Raw genomic sequence first — 23,110 nt, 5'->3', positions numbered from 1 at the left:
GCCATGTGTGGCTAATAGAGCCATGAATTTATGGGGACGTGATTTGTTGTGGCACCAGTGGAAAAGAGATGAACATTCCTCCAATCTCCATAAACAAACCCCTGAAGTGGAAACTTCTAGATCCTTTGAAAAGTTAGTTATGTCAGATGATGTTTTTCTGGGGACACAGGTGAAAGACTGTTTTCCTGAAGCAGACTCAGGAAAGAATGGTTTGTGAAGCAGGCGAAAGGATGTTTTGCTATAGCCGACTTTTAAAGGACCCGTGATGGAGCATCAATATGATCCCACAGACAGTGGGAGATGAGCGCTGAGCATCTGTTTGGCTTGCTATGTAGTCTTTGCTAATGACAGGCGTGTATTGGTTTGTCTTACATAGAGTTTGCTGAGCTCAACTTCTGGGAACGCAGTCATTGAGAGAAACTGGCCCAAGAACTGCTTTTGAGGGCTGGAGAGATAGATGGCTCAGTGGTTGTGAGTCCTGACTGCTCTTTCAGAGGTCTGAGTTCAATTCCCAGCCGTGACATGTTGGCTCACAACCATCTTTTTTTTTTTTTTTTTTTTTTTTTTTGGAGCTGGCTCAGCCATCTTTAATGGAATCGGATGCCCTCTTCTGTGTGACTGAGGACAGGGACAGGCTACTTATCAAAAGAAATAAATCTGGAAAGGAAAAAAGTGTTCATTAGGGGTTGGGGATTTAGCTCAGTGGTAGAGTGCTTGCCCTATGGCGCAAGGCCCCTGGGTTGGTCCCACTCTGGAAAAAAAAAAGTTGCAAAATTATATGGCTTCAATGTATGCTTTAATCCCAGCAAGAGGCGGGCAGAGGCAAGTGGATCTTAGTGAGTTCAAGGCCATCTGGGGTTACATAGTGAAATTCTCTTTCAATACCAAAATAAAGGCAGCTGGAGATACACCTGAGGAGTTAAGAGCTCTGGCTGCTTTCCCGGAGGATCTGGGTTCAGTTTTCAACTCACTCACAACTTGTACCTCTACTTCCAGGGTCTCTGATGCTGTCTTCTGGCCCCTCAGGAAGCACATGCAATGTGACAGACAGATGTACATGATGTAGAACACCCATACACGTAAATATAAACAAGTCAATCGCCCCGCAGTGGTGACACATGCTTTTAACTCTAGCACTCCGAGGAGGCAAGCAGATCAATGAGTTCCAAGCCAGCCTGGTCTACAAGGAAGAGTTCGAGGGCAGCCAGGGCTACATGTAGAAAGCCTGTCTGGACAAACAAACAAACAAGCATCATTAAAAACTTTTCAGAACAAGCAAAACAATTGCACTTATTTCTCTGTAGGAGGATGTGCATGCCACAACGTGTGTGGAGATCGGAGGACAGCTTGCAGGAATTTGTCTTGTCCTACCATGGGAGTCCCAGGGACCTACCTCAAGCTATCCGGCTTGTCAACAACCATCATTAATCTGGGAGACATCTTCCCGGCCCCAAAGCTCCTTGTTTTCAACAGGAGGAAAGACAAATCTGTGCTTTGGGGTTCTAGGATGCTAAAAACACGTCTCTTAAATTCAGTTTTATTCTATGTGCATTAATGTTTTGCCTGCAATTATATCCGTGTGAGGCCGCTGGATTCCCCTAGACCTGGAGTTAGACAGTTGCGAGCTGCCATGTGTGTGCTGGGAAGTGAATCTGCGTGATCTGGAAGCGAAGCCCCTGCCCTTCACTCCTGAGCCATCTCTGTACCCAACTAAGATGCTTTAAAAGCAAATCTATTTGTTTAATAGATAAATCTGTGTCCGTTTCTAGGTTTAATTATCGTATCACTAGTGGATGCCATTTTATATGTTATTTTGAGTAGCTGTGCACCACTAATAAGTGTAACGGTAACATAGGGCTGGAGTGTAGCTGTGGGGTATTGCATTCCGAACCCAGGACCTTGCGCTTGCTAGGCAAGCGCTCTACCATTGAGCTAAATCCCCAACCCCTAACATTAAATTTTTTAAAAAATCCTCTTAATTTATATCTTTGTGGTGGGGTTGGAGCCCAGGGTCAAGTGCATGCTAGGAAATCACTGTCAACTGTGTTATATTCCCACCTCAAGCTTCTTGATTTTTATTGCTTTCAAAGAACAAGCCTCGCTTTTAATCTTTTTTTTTTTTTAAAGCTTTGTATTTATTTAGCTTTCTTATTCTCTACTTGTGCCTTCAACACTTTCAGGATATTGTTCTGCCTCAAGATAAGGAAAACACATGATCTGATCACGGACAAAGCACACACTGAACCCCCTGAAGCCCCAAGGAAGGACGTGTGTGTTTGTTTTAAACAGTCTTATGAGAACTTAAGGTCTTGCAGCACGAGCCTCTCATTTTCTGCCTGGACACACGCATGTGAATTTTGGTGCTTTCCTGACCTTTTTTGGTAGAAAAATAAAAATCCTCTATTACAGGGTTTGGGGTCAGGCTTGTTGCTTACTAATTTTAAAGATTTTTGGTTTGTTTCTGTTTAATTACACGAACCGATGTCCCAGAAGCTATCCTGACAGCCGTTTGCATATATTCAGACCTCATCATCAGTTCTGGGAAAGACTGGGGAGCTCGCATTGGGAGCCTGCAGACCTACTTGCGCCCCTAGGCGGCGCACGCTAGCTGCTGCCGGGGGCGGGCCTGCCCGAGCACGCCGCTTCGTGGCCCCGTGGAACCTCTCGGCTTCCGTTGAGCATGAGCAAGATGGCAGCCTCCGAGACGGTTAGGGTACGACTTCAATTTGACTACCCGCCGCCGGCCACTCCACACTGCACGGTCTTCTGGCTTCTAGTTGACCTGAACAGATGCCGAGTTGTCACAGATCTCATCAGTCTCATCCGCCAGCGCTTTGGCTTCAGTTCCGGGGCGCTCCTGGGCCTCTATCTGGAAGGGGGGCTTCTGCCCCCTTCCGAGAGCGCGCGCCTGGTGAGAGACAACGACTGCCTCAGGTGCGCGGGAGCGCGCGGGGCGGGAGGGGGCGCGGCTCGGGGGCGCGCTTGCTGGACCTTTGGATCAAGGAGCCGGGGTGGCGAGCTGGCCAGAAGGGCACGTGCGAGAGAGCCTGAGTGGTCCAGCCAGGGATGGAGCATCCTTCCCCCGGACGCTTCTCATTACAGGGGGACTAGACTTGGAGTAGTTCCGATGCTCAGCCAGGCTCTGCATGCTGTGTGCTGTATTTCAGTTGCTTGACTGCTTGCCTATTTCAAAGACTTAGGTTTGATTCCCAGCCGTCTAAACAGGAATCCGAGCACTGAGGAAGTGAAGACAGGCTGCAGGCTCAGAAGTTCAAAGTACCCTTGGCTACACAGGTCAACCTGGCATATGTGGAGACCTGTTTAAAGCGAAAAGTAAAAGGGCAGTGGTGCACACCTTTACTCAGAAGTCGGAGGTAGAGGCAGGAGGATTCTGAGTTTGAGGTCAGTCTGTCTGCAGAGGAGTTCAGAAGCCAGGGCTGGCACAGAGAACAAATTGGGGGGGCAGGGTGAGTTACATGCAGTATGCACCTCAGTCCTAACTGGAGGCAAGTGATCAGGCAGATTCTATCCTGAACCATTTACACATAGTGGGGCCAGGTAGAGAAACCCTGTCTCAAAACAACAAGAAATTTTAAAAGTTGACACTGAAGTGAGTATCCAGGAGTGACTGTAGTGTGACTAGTTGGCAAGTGGCTTAGTTATGTCAGATGGCGGGATGATGCCATCAGTCATTCCAGTTGACATTCATACTTGGCTGATTTCATCTATGGCCCCCCCACCCCAATCACTTTAAGCTTCAGCTATGGTGAATCAAATTCAGAATTATAAACCAGTCTGTTTCTTGCTCGTCTTTGTTTAATGTTGCTTTCTGTAGAGAGTGTCACGTTTGCAAGATTCCTTCAGAACATCAGGGAAATAAATAGAAACAATGACCACATCTTTGCATCTCTCTTAAATCAGGAATACTATGATTTGTTAGTCATTCTGCTTCAGGTAACAACTTGAAATAGTACAAATTTCAAACTCTCCTCCCCCCTTCTCTCTTCTCCTCCCCTCTTCTCCCCTCCCCTTTTTTCCCTTCCCTTCCCCTCCTCTCCCACCTTCCCCCTCCCCTCCCCCCTTTCTTTTTTTGAGGCAAGTTCTCTCAGTGTAGACCAGGCTGGCCTTGAGCTATAGAGGTCTGCCTGCTTCTATCTCTAGAAAGACCAAGGCTCATTTCCCTTTCTACTGACAGAAAGAAATCCATTCTCAGTGCACTTTAATGGCTATTTCAACAAGAGTAAGGGCTGTGTCACCGCCTGTTAAGTTTACATCCTGAACAGTTCCCTGCCTAATGACTTAATTAGTTGCTGCTGGCTATAGTTAATGCTTAAATTAATGCATCACCCAGGAATTACATTCTTATAATGTTGCTAATGATGTTTAAAAAAAAAAACTGTGAAAGCTGTCTGGAAAGAAGTTATCTCTGTGGGCCTGAGAAGGCCACTCAGTAAGTGATGAGTGCTTTCCTAGCTACGGTGCCTAAGGCCCTGGATTCGGTCCAGGGTGATAAAGAGGTGGATTGCATCTAGCCCTGGTGGTAAAATGTAGAGACCTTAGGAAAAAGACTCCATGGAGGGATGGTATCGTTCAGTGGTTAAGAAACACAATTTTGTGGGTTGGGGATTTAACTCTAGTGGTAAAGCACTTGCCTAGCAAGCACAAGGCCCTGGGTTTAAATCCCCAACTCGGAAGAAAAAAAAAAAAAAAAAGAACACCACTGCTCTTTTTTGATGACCTGGTTCAGAGTTCAGGTCCCTCCTGATAGCTTACTATAGTCCCAGGGGGAATCTGATGCTCTCTTCTGGCCATCATGGGTACTGTACACAGACATACATGCAGTCAAAACAACTGTACCAAGGAAAAGAAATACAATCTCAAAAATTATTTTAAGAAAATAAACGAAACAACTAAATGTTTTTTTTTTTTTTCGGGGCTGGGGACCGAACCCAGGACCTTGCGCTTCCTAGGCAAGCGCTCTACCACTGAGCCAAATCCCCAACCCCAGTTTTTTTGATTCCTTTGTTTCTTCCTCCTTATAGTTTGTCTCCCCCCCCCCCGACAGATTCATTGTATGTATATATGTCTACAACTTAAATGTGTGTGTGCACATAGCCTCGGGTGTGCAGGCCTGTGTGTAAATTTATGTGTGGAGGCCAGAGGTTGATGCCTTGTGCCTTTCTCACTCACCTTAGTTTTCTGAGATAGGGTCTCTCACTGAACCTGGAGCTAGGTTAGGCTGGCCTGGTTAGCAAGCTCCAAGGGTCTGTATTGCTGTCTGTCTCTACTTTCCCAGTGCTAGGATTACAGATACACATCAGCACACTAGGGCTCCAAAACTAGGTTCTCGCGCTTGCCCAGCAAGCACTCTATTGATGGAGGCACTGAGAAAAGCAATACTTAGTTCTGTTTTGTTTTTTTTTTTTTTTTTCCTTTTTTTCGGAGCTGGGGACTGAACCCAGGGCCTTGTGCTTGCTAGGCAAGCGCTCTACCACTGAGCTAAATCCCCAACCCCAGTTCTGTTTATTTTTAATAGTTGTCAGGGAAGGGTGGGGGCTCATAGACCCTTCTCACATCCCAGTGAACTGTTGAGAGGCCCAGTCCTATGTAGGTCCTCTGCAGATAGCCACTCCCGAAGGCGAGTCTATGAGTGCAGTGGCTGTGTCAGCTCTTGTATTAATCCCTCCCCTCTTCTCTCTGATATTCCCTGAGCCTGGGAGTGGGTGATGGATCACATTTGTGTGTCATCCCTGTACAGGAACCACGTGAATCTTCTCGGTGTCACTGTGGTTTTAGTAGACATGTCACCGGAGGAGCATGTTAGTTTCCTGAGTTTGAGGAAGGTCACCTTCACTATGCAAGGATGGAGGAGAGCACGGTGGACCATGGACCATGGCTAGTGACATATTGAGGAGGAGGCTGAGGCTGGGGGACAGCTCAGCAGTCCAGAGCTCTGCCTGTTCTGTAGGGGACTTGAGTTTGGATCCTAGCACCCACACACAGTGATTCACAACCACCTTTATGTTCAGCTCTAGGGGATCCTACAGTCTCTTCTGTTCCCAGAGGTCTCTCTCTCTCTCTCTCTCTCTCACACACACACACACACACACACACACACACACACACCCCTTCTATTTGCTGGCAGGGAAGTAGAGTCATCAGGCAGTGGTGGCACACACCTTTGATCCCAGTACTCAGGAGGCAGAAGCAAGTACATTTCTGATCTCCAGGCCAACCTGGTCTACATAGTGAGTTCCAGGACAGCCAGGACTGCACAGAGAAACCCTGTCTAGAAACAAAACAAAACACAAAAACATACAAATAAGCAGAGTCATGGGAAGCAGAGTCACAGCAGCCTGGGCGAAGAAGGCTCTCAAAATCAAGTTGCCCTAATTCACTCAGTCTTGGGACCTCAGTGGGAAGCTCACCCGGAAACACTTTAGAAAAGCCAGGGGCACAGCATCTGAACTCAGGGCCCCATAGTCTTGCCAGGTCGACATAATGTAAGCATCACAAACCGTCATGGACCCTATGGGTAGGTGCAACAATTGAGAGCCCGAACAGGAATAGGAAGGCATTTTAGTTTATTATTTTAAGTGCTTTATTAGCATACAGTTATACATATTTGTCAGTACAGTCTGTCATTTCAGGATGGAATATGTCAGATCAGAATTGATTGGCATGTCTGTCTCCTCATACTGGTTTTTTATTTGGGGACATTGAAAGCCCTGTCTCAGACTCCCCTTTAATCTTAGCACTTGGGTAGCAGACACAGGTAGATCTGTGAGTCAAGCCAGCCAAAGCTACTAGTGTCTTCCAAAGAAGGAAGGAGAAAGGAAGGAAGGAGAAAAGGAAGAAGAAGAAAGGAAGGAAGGAAGAAAGAGAGAGAAAACCCTCTCTTGAAGCTCTCTGAGGACAGTTAATTACTGTCCACCACTGCTGTCCTATACTACAGAGGAACATTAGAGTCTAGTCTTTCTATCAGAGTGTACAGGAGTGTCTTTCCCCCCACAACCATAGCTTCTGATAACTACTATTCTACTTCCTACTTCTTTGTGATCCTTTATTTTTAAGTCTTCATGGAAGTGAACATGTGTGGCATTTGTCTCCCTGTAGCTGGCTGTCTCCCTGTAGCATGCTGCCCTCCAGTTGCCTCCATACTAAGGGAAATTATGTCCCATCTTTACAGCCAAGTAGTATTCCATTATGTATATGTATAGCACATTTTCCTTACCTAATACTCAGATTCATTGTGTGCTTTTACTCATTCTTTTTTTTTTTTTATTTTTTTTTTTTTCCGAGCTGGGGACCAACCCAGGCCTTGTTTTCCTAGGCAAGCGCCTAACCACTGAGCCTAAACCCCAACCTTTTTAATTTTTTTTTTATTAACTTGAGTATTTTATTTACATTTTCGAGTGTTATTCCCTTTCCGGCTTCCGCCAACATCCCCTAACCCCTCCCCGCCCCTTCTTTATGGGTGTTCCCTCCCCACCTCCCCCCATTGCTGCCTTCCCCCCAACAATCACGTTCACTGGGGGTTCAGTCATGGCAGGACCAAGGCCTATCCCTTCCACTGGTGCTCTTACTAGGCTACTCATTGCTACCTATGCAGTTGGAGCCCAGGGTCAGCCCATGTATAGTCTTTGGGTAGTGGCTTAGTCCCTGGAAGCTCTGGTTGCTTGGCATTGTTGTTCATATGAGGTCTCGAGCCCCTTCAAGCTCTTCCAGTTCTTTCTCAACGGGGGTCCTGTTCTCAGTTCAGTGGTTTGCTGCTGGTATTTGCCTATGTATTTGCTGTATTCTGGCTGTGTCTCTCAGGAGAGATCTACATCCGGCTCCTGTCGGCCTGCACTTCTTTGCTTCATCCATCTTGTCTAATTGGGTGGCTGTATATGTATGGGCCACATGTGGGACAGGCTCTGAATGGGTGTTCCTTCTGTCTCTGTTTTAATCTTTGCCTCTCTATTCCCTGCCAAGGGTATTCTTGTTCCCCTTTTAAAGAAGGAGTGAAGCATTCACATTTTGATCATCCGTCTTGAGTTTCATGTGTTCTATGCATCTAAGGTAATTCAAGCATTTGGGCTAATAGCCACTTATCAATGAGTGCATACCATGTGTGTTTTTCTGTGATTGGGTTACCTCACCAGGATGATATTTCCAGTTCCAACCATTTGCCTACGAATTTCATAAAGTCATTGTTTTTGATAGCTGAGTAATATTCCATTGTGTAGATGTACCACATTTTCTGTATCCATTCCTCTGTTGAAGGGCATCTGGGTTCTTTCCAGCTTCTGGCTATTTTAAATATGGCTGCTATGAACATAGTGGAGCACGTGTCTTTGTTATATGTTGGGGCATCTTTTGGGTATATGCCCAAGAGAGGTATAGCTGGATTCTCAGGTAGTTCAATGTCCAATTTTCTGAGGAACCTCCAGACTGATTTCCAGAATGGTTGTACCAGTCTGCAATCCCACCAACAATGGAGGAGTGTTCCTCTTTCTCCACATCCTCGCCAGCATTTGCTGTCACCTGAGTTTTTGATCTTAGCCATTCTCACTGGTGTAAGGTGAAACTCAGGGTTGTTTTGATTTGCATTTCCCCTATGACTAAAGATGTTGAAGATTTCTTTAGGTGTTTGTTAGCCATTCCGCATTCCTCAGCTGTGAATTCTTTGTTTAGCTCTGAACCCCATTTTTTTTTTTTTTTTTTTTTTTCGTTGAGCTGGGACCGAATCAGGGCCTTATGCCTTCCCAGGCTTTTACCACTGAGCTAAATCCCCAACCCCTGAACCCCATTTTTTAATAAGGTTGCTTTTACTCATTCTAACACAAGATGGGGTGGTGAATATGTTCACCTTTTAGGATGACTAACACGTATATTAAGAATATTGGGAGTTGGCTAGATTTAGCTCAGTGGTAGAGTGCTTGCCAGCAAAGCTAAGGCCCTGGTTCGGTCCCCCAGTCCCGAAAAAAAGAAAGGGAAAAAAAAAAAAAAAAGAAGATTGGGAGTTAAGAAAATGGGGCACGAAGTTGGGGGCAGCTAAGAGAAGGTGGAAGCTGGTGTTTGTATGTGTGATTGAAATAAACTTTGTATGTATGAAATTCTCAATAATTAAAAAAAATTATATTGTCAAGAAAGATGGTGAGTTGTGAAGTTAGGCAAGCCAAGGTCAGACTATCCTTCCTATCACTTGTCAGCTGCGGGTCTTGGCAAGTTACCTGTTTGAGTCGTATTTTGGGACCTCAGAAATGAAAGATAACCTAGTTTGTTGGTAATGTGTAAGTTAGAGGGAAAAAAATGTGTGGGCCCCACTCACTATACATTAAGTTTATAAAACTAGCCACAGTGAGCCAGGCATGACGACGCACACCTTTAATCCCAGCACTCAGGAAGAAGAGAGGGTAGATCTCTGTGAGTCGGAGGCCAGCCTGGTGTCCATAGTGAGTTCCAGGCCACCTAAGGTGACAATAGCGAGACCGTGTCCCAGAACAACAAAGAGAAAACAAAGCAGCCCCATGGAAGAGAGCTGTGCTGTGCGGGTGGTTTTGTGGAGTCTCATCCTCAGCTGTGTGACAGCCTGCAGTCTCGGCCTGTGCTTGTCAGACCTGTGCTTAGCAGTTGCTCATCTGAGACTTCTCTCCTCTTCCAACAGGGTTAAGTTAGAAGACCAAGGACTCTCTGAGGCTTTGATAGTAAGCAACGGTGGCGACTCTAATTTCCCATGTAGGAAATCAAAGAAGCGGGCTTTTAAGTTGGTGGAGGACGAGGAGACGGACCAGGGCTACAAGTATCCTAAGAAGTACTGGAAGAGGCAGGAGGACAGCGGCCCTAACGAGAAGGCCTCAGACCTGGAAACAAAACTCTTCCCAGATGAGGTGGGGCGGACAAAGAACAAGAGAAAAAGCAAAGTGGCAGGCATCCCTGCTGAGGAGGACGAGGAAGAGACAAAAAAGAAGTCCTCAAAAAGAAAGGAGAAATGTGAACAGAAGAAGCAGACCAGGGCCTCCAAGTCTCCCAAACAACAGACGCATAAAGAGGGAGTCTCACAGAACTGCAGCTTCTCCAGGGCCTCCTACAGAAGCAGCCTTGCTAAAGCCCGGAGGAGAAGCAGCACAGGGGCAAAAGGTAGTCCAAGCTACCTGTCAGAGTCTGAGTCCTGTCCAGAGTCAGTCAGTGATGGCCACTGCAGTGTCACGACGATGCAGGGGGTCACCTTATCAGAGAAACTGTCAGCTGAGCTGTTGAAAGATGGATCTATAAAAACTGCAGCTGCCAACAGACAGTCCTCAAAGCCTAGCTTTACCTTCAGCTCCGGCAAGGGCAAGGCCTCCAGAACCTCGTCTTCCAGTTCAGACTCCAGTTCAGAGTCAGAAGACCAGTTCCTGGTGTCCAAGAACATGCTCGAGGGCGCATCTGACTTCTTAAAGACAACAGGCCTCTTTGCAGGGCAAGGGTGTTCCAGTCCAGGGCTGTCTTTGGAGACTCCGGGTATTATGGGATGGAAGCCTGCTGACTCAAACAGAGGCAGACAGGCTCCTGGTCCCAACGTGCCTGTCCCCACCAGTTTGGGAAGAGGATGGGGGCGAGGAGAGGACTTCTTGTTTGGGAAGGGACTGAGGGGCCGGGGTATTCGGGGCCGAGGGCGAGGTCGAGGTCAGACTGTCTCCTGTCTCTTAAATAGAAGCTCTGAGAGCCAGAAGCAGAAACAGTTAAATGATATTCTAACGAACTCATCCACGGTGATCCAGGTGAGCGATGAGCGAGCGTTTACTGTTTGTGAGTTGGCCTCCCTTTCCCCATGCAAGTTATCTCAGACCTGTGGTGTGGCGTGGGCCCTCCTTTTCTCACCAGTAATGAAGACACATGTCTTTTGCAGAATCCAGTAGAGACCTCCAAGAAGGACTATAGTCTGTTACCACTCTTAGCAGCTGCCCCTCAAGTCGGAGAAAAGATTGCCTTCAAGGTATGTGTTAAAAATCACTGACCATAACAAAGACAAGATAATCCCTTCCCCAGCTTCCTTAGTGAATCTCACTTAGGAATGTTTACAAAAACTGTCTGCACTTGTCAGGAGTCCTGGTGGGGGCTCAGGTGGGTGGGCGTGGGCACCTCTGCATGGCCCACGGTCTTGGGGTAGGAAAGAGGAGTCCCAGGAGATGGAGGATGTAAAGGGGGGATTTGTGTACTTGAAGGACTTTTCTTCTTTTTTAGCTTTTGGAACTTACATCCGACTACTCTCCTGATGTCTCTGACTACAAGGTAAGGCTGTTTCTATAAACACTATGAAGTTAGCCGGTGGTGGGGTGCACCTCTGGTCCAAATCACCCAGGCCTCAGAGGCAGGAAATCATTCACAGCTAGCCTGGACAATATAATGAGCCTCTGTCTCTAAAAAAAAAAAAAAAAAAAGAGGGTTGGGGATTTAGCCTTAGTGGTAGAAGGCCCTGGCCTGATCCCCAGCTCCAAAAAAAAAAAAAAAAAAAAAAGAAAAAAAAAAAAGATTAAAATTAGTGTATCAGAAACTTGTCCGACGAAGCAGCACCCACCTGTGATCCCAGCACTCGGGAGTCTGAGGCAGGGGAGTTTTGGATATGAAGCCTGCTGGGCTAACATAGATCCCTTTTCAAAAGCTTTTAAATAAAGTACTGGTGTATTTGCTTGCACGGATGATCTAGACACTCTTGGTTAATAATGTCATAAAGTGAAGCTGAGAGTCCTGTGGACGTTTACAAGTGTCATCGTGAAGTCTCCCAGTCTTCTGTTGCTGATACTTGAGGAGGAAACTGAGTGAGAATGACGAGCCCCTTGTGGGGTACATGGGACTGCTGTGCTTCTGAGGATCAAACTCTGGGCCTGTCCCAAGAGTAAATACACAGCTACACAAAGACAAAACAAGCAAGAAAACAGAGCACCTCTTGTCTGTGCCCAGAGGGTAAGGATAAGTGCTGAGTGCTGAGAGAAATACCTCAGCTTTAAGGAGTGCTTGCTGCTCTTAGAGTTTGGTTCCCAGCATCCGTGTCAAGTGGCTCAAAAACTCTCCAGCTCCAGGGAATCCAGCACCCTCTGCTGGCTACAGGCACCAGCATGCACGTGCACACACCAACATACATACATACATACATACATACATACATACATACATACATACATATGTAAAAATAAAATCTTTCTCTGTAAGTCTGAGGACAGCTGGGTCTACCAAAGGAGTTCCAGGCCAGCCAGGGCTTGTACGCAGAGAAACTTTGTCTTGAAGTACAACCATGAGAAAGATCTCATCAGTTGGCTTCAGTATATGGCCCCTCAGCTGCCCATTTGTCTTACCATTGTCCGCCATATACACAGGGCAATGGGTCCTCTTTTTAACTTATTATGAGGTTTTTAAAACATTGATGTTTTGCCTGCATGTATGTATGCACAAGTGTCAGATCCCCTAGAGCTGGGGTCATAGATAGTTGTGAGTGCTGGGAGTTGAACCCAGGTCCTCTGGAAGAGTAGACAGTGCACATAACCCTTGAGTCATCTCTCTAGTCCCTCCCCCCGACTTTATAATTTTGAGGGGCAGTGTTTTAACTGTGTAGTCCAAACTGGCCTTGAACTCATAACTCTTCTGCCTTGCCTCTGCCTTTGGAGTGCTTAGGTTGCAGGCATGCACTGTCTTAGTTAGGGTTTTATTGCTGTGAATAGACACCATGACCAATGCAAGTTTTATAAAGGACAACATTTAATTGGGGCTGGTTCGGTCCGTCATCATCAAGGTAGGAATAGGGCAGCATCCAGGCAGGCATAGTGCAGAGGAGCTGAGGGTTCTACATCTTCATCTGAAGGCTGGCTAGTGGAAGACTGACTCAGTTAGCTAGACTAGGCTTAAAAGCCCACACCCACAGTGACACATTTATTCGGCTAACACCACACCCTCCAACACTGCTACCCTGGGCCAAGTATACCCAATCATGACATGCACCTGGCCACACCCAGATTCAGTGCCTCTCTGTGCATCTGAAAACCAGCTCTGAAACCTGGGAGCCTGAGGTTTGGAGTGGGCCCAGCAGTGCTGGCGTGGAAGCACCATTGTTTATGTGTGGCTCTCCCAGTGAGAGCTGTGCTGCTGCTCCTCACTTGAACACATGGCTTTAGTCTGCCTTCCCTCCACGCCCCATGAGTGATTTTGTCAAGTGCTGTAGGTATCTGCCAGTCTGACTAACGTGTGCCTCTTTGACCTCTAACAGTTATTTTGTATATTCAGGTAGCGTGCTTATAAGTCTGTTGTTTTTATTCTTCCCAAAGCATGTTGATCTGTGGGGATGAATTTATATTCCATGAAAGTAGCCATTTTAAAGTCTACTTACTTAGTGCCCTTTAGTACATTACAATGTTTTACATAGAGATTTTTTGACGTGGTATTTTATTTTTGGAAGGAAGGAAAAATATTAAGCCACGATCCAGAGACCCAGCAAGTGGATATAGAAGTCCTCTCCTCCCTACCGGGTGAGTCTTTCGGGAGTGAATGTGGAGCATAAGACTCCATAATCACAGTAGCTTCTGCACAGCCTCTCTACCCCTGGCCTTCACTCACCTGGGACTCGGTGCCATTCTCCGCTCTGCACTGCCAGCACAGTGTAGCCTCAGGGCCCCTGCACCTTCTCCTTGGATGGAGATGTTGGGCTGGCTGCCCTTACCCCATCACTATACACTCTGGCAGAAGGTTTTACATACAGGCGAATGTGAACCACAAAAGCAATTACTTCTAGGAAAACTAAACTGAATGCACACTCAAGGAGGTTACAAAAAAAACCGCTAAGAAGAACCCACACCTAGATAACCCTGAAAACTGTTACGTTTCCGTGTCTTGTGCTAGGGATCAGAGTCGTGGCTTCTGCCCACTGAACAGGTGGGCCTCGAGCCTAGTGCTTACTGCTCTGCTCCGTTCCCTGTCTTCTCGTATCGGCTTGAAGAGAAGCATAGGCTGTGCTCACTCACCTCTCATCCCAGGCTCCTGAGGGGTGGAAGAGGCCGGAGGGTGACCAGCTTAAGGCCAGGCTGAGCTGTCAAGTGAGATAACTGTGAAGCTATAAGGTATAGAGAGAAGACTAGAGATGGAGTGCTATATATCTCCTCCTTTCAGTGAACAAGATCCACTCAGAAGGTTGGCAAATGAACATACTTGGGATATTAAATATACACACACTTCAGACATTTTATCTTATATATATAAGTTTATACGTTTTACTTATATTTTTGTGATGTCGTATCTAAAACCCCTTCACTGCTTCCCCCACGCCCCCTTTTAAGCTAGAGTCTCATAGATCCCTGTATGGAACTTGCTGTGTAGCCAGTGATGGCCTTGACTTGATTCTTCTCCTGAATGCTAGAATTACAGATGACCACAACCATGCCTAGTTTTCTGGGGTGCAGAGGACTGAACCCAGGGCTTGCTGCATGCTAGGAAAACAGTCTACCAACTGAGCTGCATCCCTGGCAAGGTTTTCAACGTTTTGATGAATATTTTTAGAATGTTTTTCAAACGGTCATGATTTTGCCCATCGGTTACCAGTTGTTCGAATGGTTTCAGCTTGTGTCAACGTTTTTCTGATCCCAAATTATTGTACAGGCTGAAGCCTGCTCATGTTTCTAAGTTTAGGCATACATGATTTTTGATGACAATGACATTCTGTATCTTCTCTCTGGAATACCTTTTGGGAATACCTCCAGGAGCACCCGTGGTTGCACATTCCCTATGAGTATACTCAGTGTATTTATCAAGCCTGTTTCTGATGATGCAGTCTCATCTCAGAGAAGTGCTAAGGCACTGTCTTTTACAGCAGTATGCTACCCTTTCCTGTATGTCCCCAGCTTACACAGCAGTTTCCCAGTGGTTTGAAATCCCCATGAAGAACATTTTAACCATAGAGAAGTGGCTCACTGTCTTTACCCTCTCGTTTCAGCTTTGAAAGAACCTGGGAAGTTTGATTTGGTCTATCACAATGAAAACGGAACCGAGGTGGTGGAATACGCTGTGACGCAGGAGAAGCGGGTAAGCAGACTACTCTTAACGCTTCCGACCGATAGCAGGGCTGGGGCCGGGGTTGGAGCTTGGGCACAAAAGCTGACATTGCAGCTTCCCGAACTGCTGGTGTTAAAATCTAGAGGATCAGGGCTCTGGGAACATTTAGTCTTCCTTTGGAATAGCCAACAAGTGCCAAGTTTCAAAGCAAGGTGCCATCATGGACCTCCCAGAGCCCCACATGACATGCACAGACACTATGTCCTCATTTAAAAGCACAGCCCTGCTTTAAAATCCTAGCCATGCAGGTTTCCTTAGGGGATTGGCTTTTGTCAGACTTTTAAATACTTGGAGAGCCATTGCTATAGCTTGAGCTTAGCCACAGACCAGACTTAGACCAAGAGGAAGTGTGGGCTCAGAAGCCTCCACCATGTGCCTTCCAAGCTGTTACTGCCCTTCAGGTTCCCCAGCTCTGACCTGGAGTGGCAGAGATGGCAGAAAGAGTGACAATGTGGTGATTCTGCCCTCTGATGCTCCATTTTATTTTAATTTTTAAATTAGATTTATTTGTGTGTGACCGTATATGGCTACATGCATCAGAGACAACTTCCGATTGTCTGTTCTCCCACGGGTCCTGGGAATCGGACTTGGGTTGTCTAGCTTGGCAACCCAAGTCATCAGGCCTCTTTCCTGATGAGCCATCTTGCCAGCCCAAAGCACGGGTTTCCCTGTGTTGGGAGCCAGCAATCGCTAGTGGTAACTTCTCAGCAGCTTGACTATGGTTGTGCTCGCATTTGAAACATTGTGTTTATTTGCTGTTATATTTCAGTGCTAAAAATTCACATTTTGTTTGAACTCTCAACCAGACTTTGTGCTTGCCTGTTTTGTTTGTTTTATTAGAGACAGGGTTACAGAGCCCTGGTTGTCCCAGATTCATTTTGTAGATTAAACTGGCCTTGAACTCATAGGGATCCTCCTGCCTCTGCCTCCCAAGTGCTGGGATTTAAGACTTGCACTATCATGCTCTGCACTTGCCTGTGTTTTTTAAGATCCTTTCAGGGTTTTTTCCTAGAAACACATTCTTAGGGTTTGTGGCAGCGTCTGATGGTTTGGCTTCATTTCCTGTGCTTCTCTTGTAATGTTTAAACATACTTTTCAAAAAAATGTCGAAAACTGCAAACAGAAAACCCGTAGTTTCCCCTCATTGACACTAGATGGCGCGCATCATTCACGTTCACCGGATGCTAGGGGCGTCTCTATTGGTGCACGGTGTGGTAGTGGCTCCCAGAGCCACCCATCTATAAGGTGAATTTTTCCGACACTTCAGAATGAAATCTCTTTTTCACCACTGCAGTCCCTGCTCAATGAAAGGTTAAAATGTGTTTAACATAACAGTTAGCTGCATTTCAAGTGTTCAACTCAGTTTTACTGGCTTTGAAAGTATTCTCATTATCTGACTATTCTTTACAGAAATTTACTTAACTAACCTACAATTTTTAGCTTATGTGATGTCAAAAATGAATTAAATTTGGTGTTTTGTATTTTTCCTTAGATCACTGTGTTCTGGAAAGAGTTGATCGATCCGAGACTGATTATTGACTCTTCAAGTAGCATGTCAAGTAAATAATGTGTCTGCAAATACCCTCTGACCTCGCCGCCTCGAATTCTATAATTGTTTGTGACCATGGTTATAGCCTGAAGATTTTAAAAAGGCTAAATGTTGTTTAAACTTTTTGTTATCTTCACTTTACCATATTAGGAAAAAAAATCTACCTCATCATTTAGAGTAACGAAGTTGCTAGTTTGTAGATCCTTATTTCCTTCGGGCTAAGTTGGGTAACCCATTTGAAAAACCGGGTGCAGACCAGTAAGACAGTGCGCTTGACTCCTCCCCACCTGTCCGGCTCCCAGTAGCAGTCATCAGTAGGAGTTTACAGTGCCACACCCAAGAATGTGCTGTGCGTCTTGTCTTTAAGTCACTTTAAACTACTAAGGCATGTTTCTTGACTTAATTTTTAACACGTGAGCTGTTCTGTTAAGCACAGAGCATCTCCCACATTCCACACATTTTATGCTTGCTATCCTCGAGAGTTAGTGGAGTTGGATTTGTCGGGGCGACAGGTTACAGAGTCCTTTCACATCTTCCAGCTGGAAAATACAGGGCCCTTAGGACCCTGTGCCGACTGCAGTGGGGAGACATGGTTGTTGTATCATCTGGAGAAGACATGGCCTCCCACTGCCAGAAGGCTGGCCATGAACCTCAGACCAGGCTGGGGCAAGTGACCTTGTCACACAATGCCAGGAACTTGGCTTCTCATACTGAAGTGAGGATCTTAAACAGAAATGTCCTTTTCTGTTATTATCCACCACGAAGCTAAAGGCTGAATATAAACTGCAAATTGCTTTCTTTTAATGAAAACTCAGATCCCTCCTTCAGCCTTGCAGATTTTTAAATAAAACCATATCAAACTCAATGTCCATTCTGAATTATGTTTTAGTTCTGTAAATTATTATCTTAGTTTATAATCATTTTCATAACAAGGAGGCTCGCTTTGCAGCTGGGAGGCTAACACAAGAGGTTTATGAGTTCAGGGAAAGCCTGGGCTACATAGTGAGACAGTGTCTCAAAAGAAATTTTAATTTTTTTTTTTTTTTTTTGGTTTGAGCCCAAGTGTCACAAAGTATGGTTTGGCTAAGTTCCATGGATCACTGAAGATGCAGGCTAGTCTTAATCTGTATAAGAGGAAAGTGTGTCAAAATGTGTGTTTGTTGATTTGTAATAGTGTTACTCTAGAAGGGCAGTTCAGCTGTCAGTGGGGCTTCAGCAGTAGGGTTCTGTGTAGCACGCCGCCATCCTAGGGCTTGGAGAACAGACTTCGGTGAGGAGTCAGTATTGACTCAGCCCAGAAGTGTTTACCTTAGGTGTGCTTTCAGATAACATCAGCTTATGAACGGCCCTTCTCTATGTGCTGATAGAGTGCACAGAAAGATAACACAAACCTATTTAGGGTTCATAAGCAGTTCTCTGAAAAAATTCAAGAGTTTAGAAAAATACGTGTATCATGTCCATTGAATTAAAATTTTGTTTTATGGAACTTTTGCTTTATACACAGCTATGTGTCAGCTGGGTCCCCTGTTTCTTCACACATGCTGGAACGATGGCTCAGTGGTTAAGAACACATTCTGCTTTTACAGAGGCCATGAGTTCAAGTCTCAGCATCTCTCCAATGCCTCGATCACCTGCCTCATGATCACATCCCCCACACAGCCATACACTTCACTAATGAATAAATCTTAAAAATATATTTCTGACGCAGCATCTAATTAAGAAGCCCTGACTGGCCTGGAACTCTTGTTGTGTTGACCAAACTGACCTTGAACTCATGGAGATCTGCTTGCCTCTGCCTCCTGAGTGCTAGGATTAAAGACCTGAGCCATCACACCTGGTGAAAATACAAATTTTAAAGTTATAAAGAGGAAAGGGAGAGTGGAGAGTTCTGGCCTTTTTATGCACACACACAGACACCCACCCAGTCACTTTTTATGATAAGTGAATTATTTCTCAAACAAAAACAGGAAGAGGGCTGGAGAGATGGCTCAGCGGTTAAGAGCACTGGCTGCTCTTCCAGAGGTCCTGAGTTCAATTCCCAGCAACCACATGGTGGCTCACAACCATCTGTAGTGAGATCTGATGCCCTCTTCTGGTGTGTCTGAAGACAGCTACAGTGCACTCAAAATAAATAAATAAATAAGTATTTAAAAAAAAAAAAGGGGGGGGGGGGTTGGGGATTTAGCCAGGGGGAAGGGCCGTTCCCAAGGAGGGCAAAGGTCCGGGGTTGGTCCCCCTCAAAAAAAAAAAAAAAAAAAAAAACAAAAAAAAAAAAAAAAAAAAGGAAGAATACCAGCATGTCGAGATTGGAGCCATGGCAAAATGTGTATTAGTATAAAGAAATGGACAAATGCATTGAAAAACATAACAAAAGGGACCTAAGAACAAATTAAAAGTCTGACCTTCTTTTAATGTGCATGGATGGTTTTGTCTGCATGTGTGTCTGTGTGTCATGTGCATGTGCGATGCCCACAGAGGCCAGAAGAGGACACCGTATCTGTTGGAGACTGGAGTAACGGTATGAGCTGCCACGTCGGTACTGAGAATCGAACTCCACGTTCTCTGAAAGAACGAGTGCTCTAACCACTGAACCAACTCGCCAGCTCCAAATTCTGAATATTGTTACAGACTGAGAGATGGCTCGAAGGTTCAGCTGTCAAGAGCATCTGAGTCCCAGGGGCTCCAATGTCCTCTTCTTCTTTTTTTTTTTTTTTTTTTGGTTCTTTTTTTTTTTTTTTTTTTTGGAGCTGGGGATCAACCCAGGGCCTTGCGCTTCCTAGGCAAGCGCTCTACCACTGAGCTAAATCCCCAACCCCCGATGTCCTCTTCTGACCCCCACAAGCACCAGTCATACATGGGTACAGACACATACAGACACAACAGTCAATAGGCATAAATACATCTAAAAAAAAGTTATAAAGAAATCGAATTGACAATTCAAAGCTTTATCTTGGAGAAAATTTCAGACGAAGCCTTCATCAGGCTGTGAAGAAGCACAAGATCTGTGAGAGTGAAGGACATTCTCAGTTCCCTTTACAAAGGTGACCTGACCCAGATAGCACCGCCCTGACATAGATATCTTAATTAGTTCATAGACTACTGTCTCCCAGGATCACAGTAAGCTTGTGTCCAGCACCCGTGTGTTAAAGGTTTGTGTCCACACGGTGGTGCTGTTGAGAGGCGGAACCCTTTGAAGGCTGAGTGTTACCGAGGGAGGACGCCCTAGACTGACAGGCTTCCGGAGGAGTGAGGAGTGGAGAAGTCTTGCTCTGCCAGGCATGCCTGCTACTATGTGCTTCCACACCAATGATTCGAAGCAAGGGGACCAACTGATCATAAAGTAGCACCCCCAAAACAGTCAAGGTTCACCTTTTCCTGTTCTGTCATCTCTGGTATTCATCATCATCATGTGATGCCAATTAATATAATATCTGTAAGAAACAAGAGCAATTCCTGACTCTGGTTATAGCTCAATCTCTCGTGCTTGCCCAAAACACACAAAACCCTAGGTTCAATCCCCAACACTACATACATTGAGTGTGGTGTCATGCTACCTACATGTAGCTACCTATTGTGTAGGCACATGCTACCTATAATTAGTACTTTGGAGGTGGAGGCAGGAGGATCAGTTGTTCAAGGTCATGCTCAGCTACATATCAAGTCATCGTGGGCTACAGGAGACCCTGTTTAAAAAAAAGAGGGGTTGGGGATTTAGCTCAGTGGTAGAGCGCTTGCCTAGCAAGTGCAAGGCCCTGGGTTCGGGTCCCCAGCTCCGAAAAAAAAAAAAAAAAAAAGGAAAGAAAAGAAAAGAAAGAAAGAGGAAGAGGAGAAAGGAGAAAGAAAAGAAATGAAGGAGGAAAAGAAAGAATTAAAGAAAGAAGGGCAGGTCTCCAGGATGGTTCATCAGGTAAAGGCGATTGTGGCCAAGGGGAGTTCTATCCCCGAATCCACATGGTAAAGAGAACCATCTCCCTCAAGTTGTCCTCTGACTTTTACACGGAGACAGGCACACACGATTTAATTTTAAAAATTTAAAGAAAAAAATTAGCAAATCAAATCCAGCAATATATAAAACGATAGTCCCTCATGCCCTTTGGTTGTCCCAGGAGTGTGCGAGTACTTTCCATTCGAACAGTGGGGATGCTAAACAAATAAGGCAGAAAAGCTCCCCACCCCCATTAGTGCTGATTAAGCCAACAAGAGTCCCTCTATCAAAACAGGATCGCAGTTTGGGAATAAAAAAAGACACTTGTTAGACTTCTTTACATTTATTTTACGGTTAGGAATAGCTTTGGTGGAAGCCAGGGGATTTTTTTTTTTTTAAAGATTTATTTCTTATATATAAGTACACTGTAGCTGTCTTCAGACACACCAGAAGAGGGCATCAGATCTCATTACAGATGGCTGTGAGCCACCATGTGGTTGCTGGGATTTGAACTCGGAACCTCTGGAAGAGCAGTCAGTGCTCTTAACCACTAAGCCATCTCTCCAGCCCCAGGGGATTTTTTTAAATTTATTTATTTTATTTATATGAGTACACTGTAGCTGTTTTCAGACACACCAGAAGGAGGGTATCAGACCCCATTACAGATGGTTGTGAGCCACCATGTGGTTGCTGGGATTGAACTCAGGACCTCTGGAAGAGCAGTCAGTGCTCTTAACTGCTGAGCCATCTCTCCAGCCTGAAGTCAGGGGAATTTGAGGCCAGCCTGGGCTATATAATGAGTCTCTTTCAAAATCTGGAGACAGTAGGAGATTGTTTTTAAATGTTTTGGGGCGTAGACATGACAGTACATTTAAAAAATTTTTTTTTTAAAAGCTAAACCATGAGATGTAGATTCTGGTACCTTCTCCATCCATCTGGAGCTCAGTCTGAGTCTGTCACACGCTGATTGCACGGCAGGTCTTTGGTCACTTGTACCTGTTACAGCACAGTAGGCCTCTCTGCCCACTCCCCCACCCCCACCTCTTAACCTTTGATCTGGTTAACTACGCATTCTAGCTCTAAGCTCCATCCATCCCCAGCCTCTCTGGCTCTCTTTCAGATGAGACTCAATATCCTCTACAAGTGCATGAGGATTCCAAGGCGTGTGTTCGAACTACAGCTCAAGTCTAACGAGGACTTACCTGGTGAGAATAATAGTTGTTATATTTGCAGGAAAATGTGGCTTCTTCCGCCACCTACTTTTCCCAACCTCTAGATACAGAGCAGGAATCCTATTCTGATTGCTAGCCATCACCTGGATCAAGGCACGTACTTAGTCCCCTCTTGACCAACCGGGTCCCATTTGGCTTTGCAACATTGCAGGATCAGAAGATATCAGGTACGGTGAAAAACAGACACACCCTGCTGACCAAGAGCCACCCCTAGCCTCCCATCAGCCCACTTGTAAAGGTTAGGATGCCTACGGTTCATTACCGCCTACATCCGATGTGTTAGCATAAGCTAAAAGGCGGGGAGATATCTGGGGCTCCATTCTTGACAGACAAGAAATCCATGCCTCCGGGGACACTCCCCTTCAAGGATCTCTGTATTAGAAGGCAGAACTGTGCCTCAGACTCCTTCAGCTCTTGCTCTGTGGCATACCAGTTGTGTAGGAGGTCTTTGTGACTACCTCCCCCTTGGAATTTGATAAACCGTGGAGCGTGACTCTCCAAACGATCTTCAATGTCCAACCAGCCTTTCTCAACTATTCAGCCTAGAAAGAGAATTCCACATTTTGCCATGAGTCACAAGACTCCTCCACCCACGATAATTAGGTTAGAGGTGGATTTTATACTGTTCATTTCCTGGAAACTGCTTCCCCCGCCCCCTCCCTTGGGAGGCAGGCAGCTTTTTGTAGTAGGAAATAGTTGCCTTCTGGAACTAGATGGGCCTTGTGCCAGCACCCATTGTCTTGGCTGGATTGTTCAGTTTCTCTAAGCCTTTTTGTTTGGTTGGTTTTTTTCTCTGTCACATGGATGGTTTTAGCTACTTCACAGGAAGGACTCTCAGCATTCTACCCCAGCATACTTTTTTCTTCTTTTTCCATGCAGACAACGACCACCAAAATACGAACGAGAACAGATGGGACAATACATCTTGGGGGAAAGTCCATGTGATGAAAATTAGGGGAACCAGCACTTAGAATGTTATGTTCAGCAGTCCCAAGTTCAAATCTCAGCTGTTTGTAACAGTATCTTGACCTTCACCAATAAAAATGGATGTAGGACACCCCTCTTAAGCCTTTTCGAAGGTTTTTTTTTTTTTTTGTTTTTTGGATAATATACTCCATTTGTCTGGCACACAGTAGGTGTCATAAACAGTGGCTCATTAGATACCATGAGATAATTTACCTTGTCCTCCTGGCTGCTTAACCTCGTCATCCAAGGTAACTTCCATAATTCCTCTAGAAGCTTCTTTCTGCCACAGTTGAATTTCCCATTGAGCACTTGTATTCTCCTGTCCATTCGTGTGTTCTGCACTCAGCCCAGATTGGAGGACTGATTTACAGAACTAAA

General features: G+C 45.5%; 1 protein-coding gene across 1 annotated transcript; it reads left to right on the top strand.

Annotated features, from left to right (window-relative positions):
• The first annotated feature begins 1,523 nt into the window (after positions 1–1,523).
• Coil (coilin) lies at positions 1,524–21,739 on the top strand. The gene is made up of 8 exons (XM_032914055.1): positions 1,524–2,934; positions 9,653–10,748; positions 10,877–10,963; positions 11,212–11,259; positions 13,415–13,484; positions 14,942–15,030; positions 16,553–16,619; positions 21,655–21,739. Exons 1-8 carry the CDS (start codon positions 2,681–2,683, stop codon positions 21,723–21,725), a joined length of 1,782 nt encoding a protein of 593 aa, XP_032769946.1. The 5' UTR covers positions 1,524–2,680; the 3' UTR covers positions 21,726–21,739.
• Positions 21,740–23,110: the final 1,371 nt, after the last annotated feature.

Source organism: Rattus rattus, chromosome 9, assembly GCF_011064425.1.
Source record: "Rattus rattus isolate New Zealand chromosome 9, Rrattus_CSIRO_v1, whole genome shotgun sequence".
Classification (NCBI taxonomy): domain Eukaryota; kingdom Metazoa; phylum Chordata; class Mammalia; order Rodentia; family Muridae; genus Rattus; species Rattus rattus.
Note: the sequence above shows the minus strand (reverse complement) of the source record. Positions and strands in the feature narration are given on the sequence as shown.

Excerpts from the sequence above, each read along its gene's own strand:
- Coil (XM_032914055.1), top strand. The coding sequence starts at position 2,681 with ATGAGCAAGATGGCAGCCTCCGAGACGGTTAGGGTACGACTTCAATTT. Across the intron at positions 11,260-13,414 it reads CTGATGTCTCTGACTACAAG|GAAGGAAAAATATTAAGCCA; the intron begins GTAAGGCTGTTT and ends TATTTTTGGAAG. Across the intron at positions 13,485-14,941 it reads AGTCCTCTCCTCCCTACCGG|CTTTGAAAGAACCTGGGAAG; the intron begins GTGAGTCTTTCG and ends CTCTCGTTTCAG.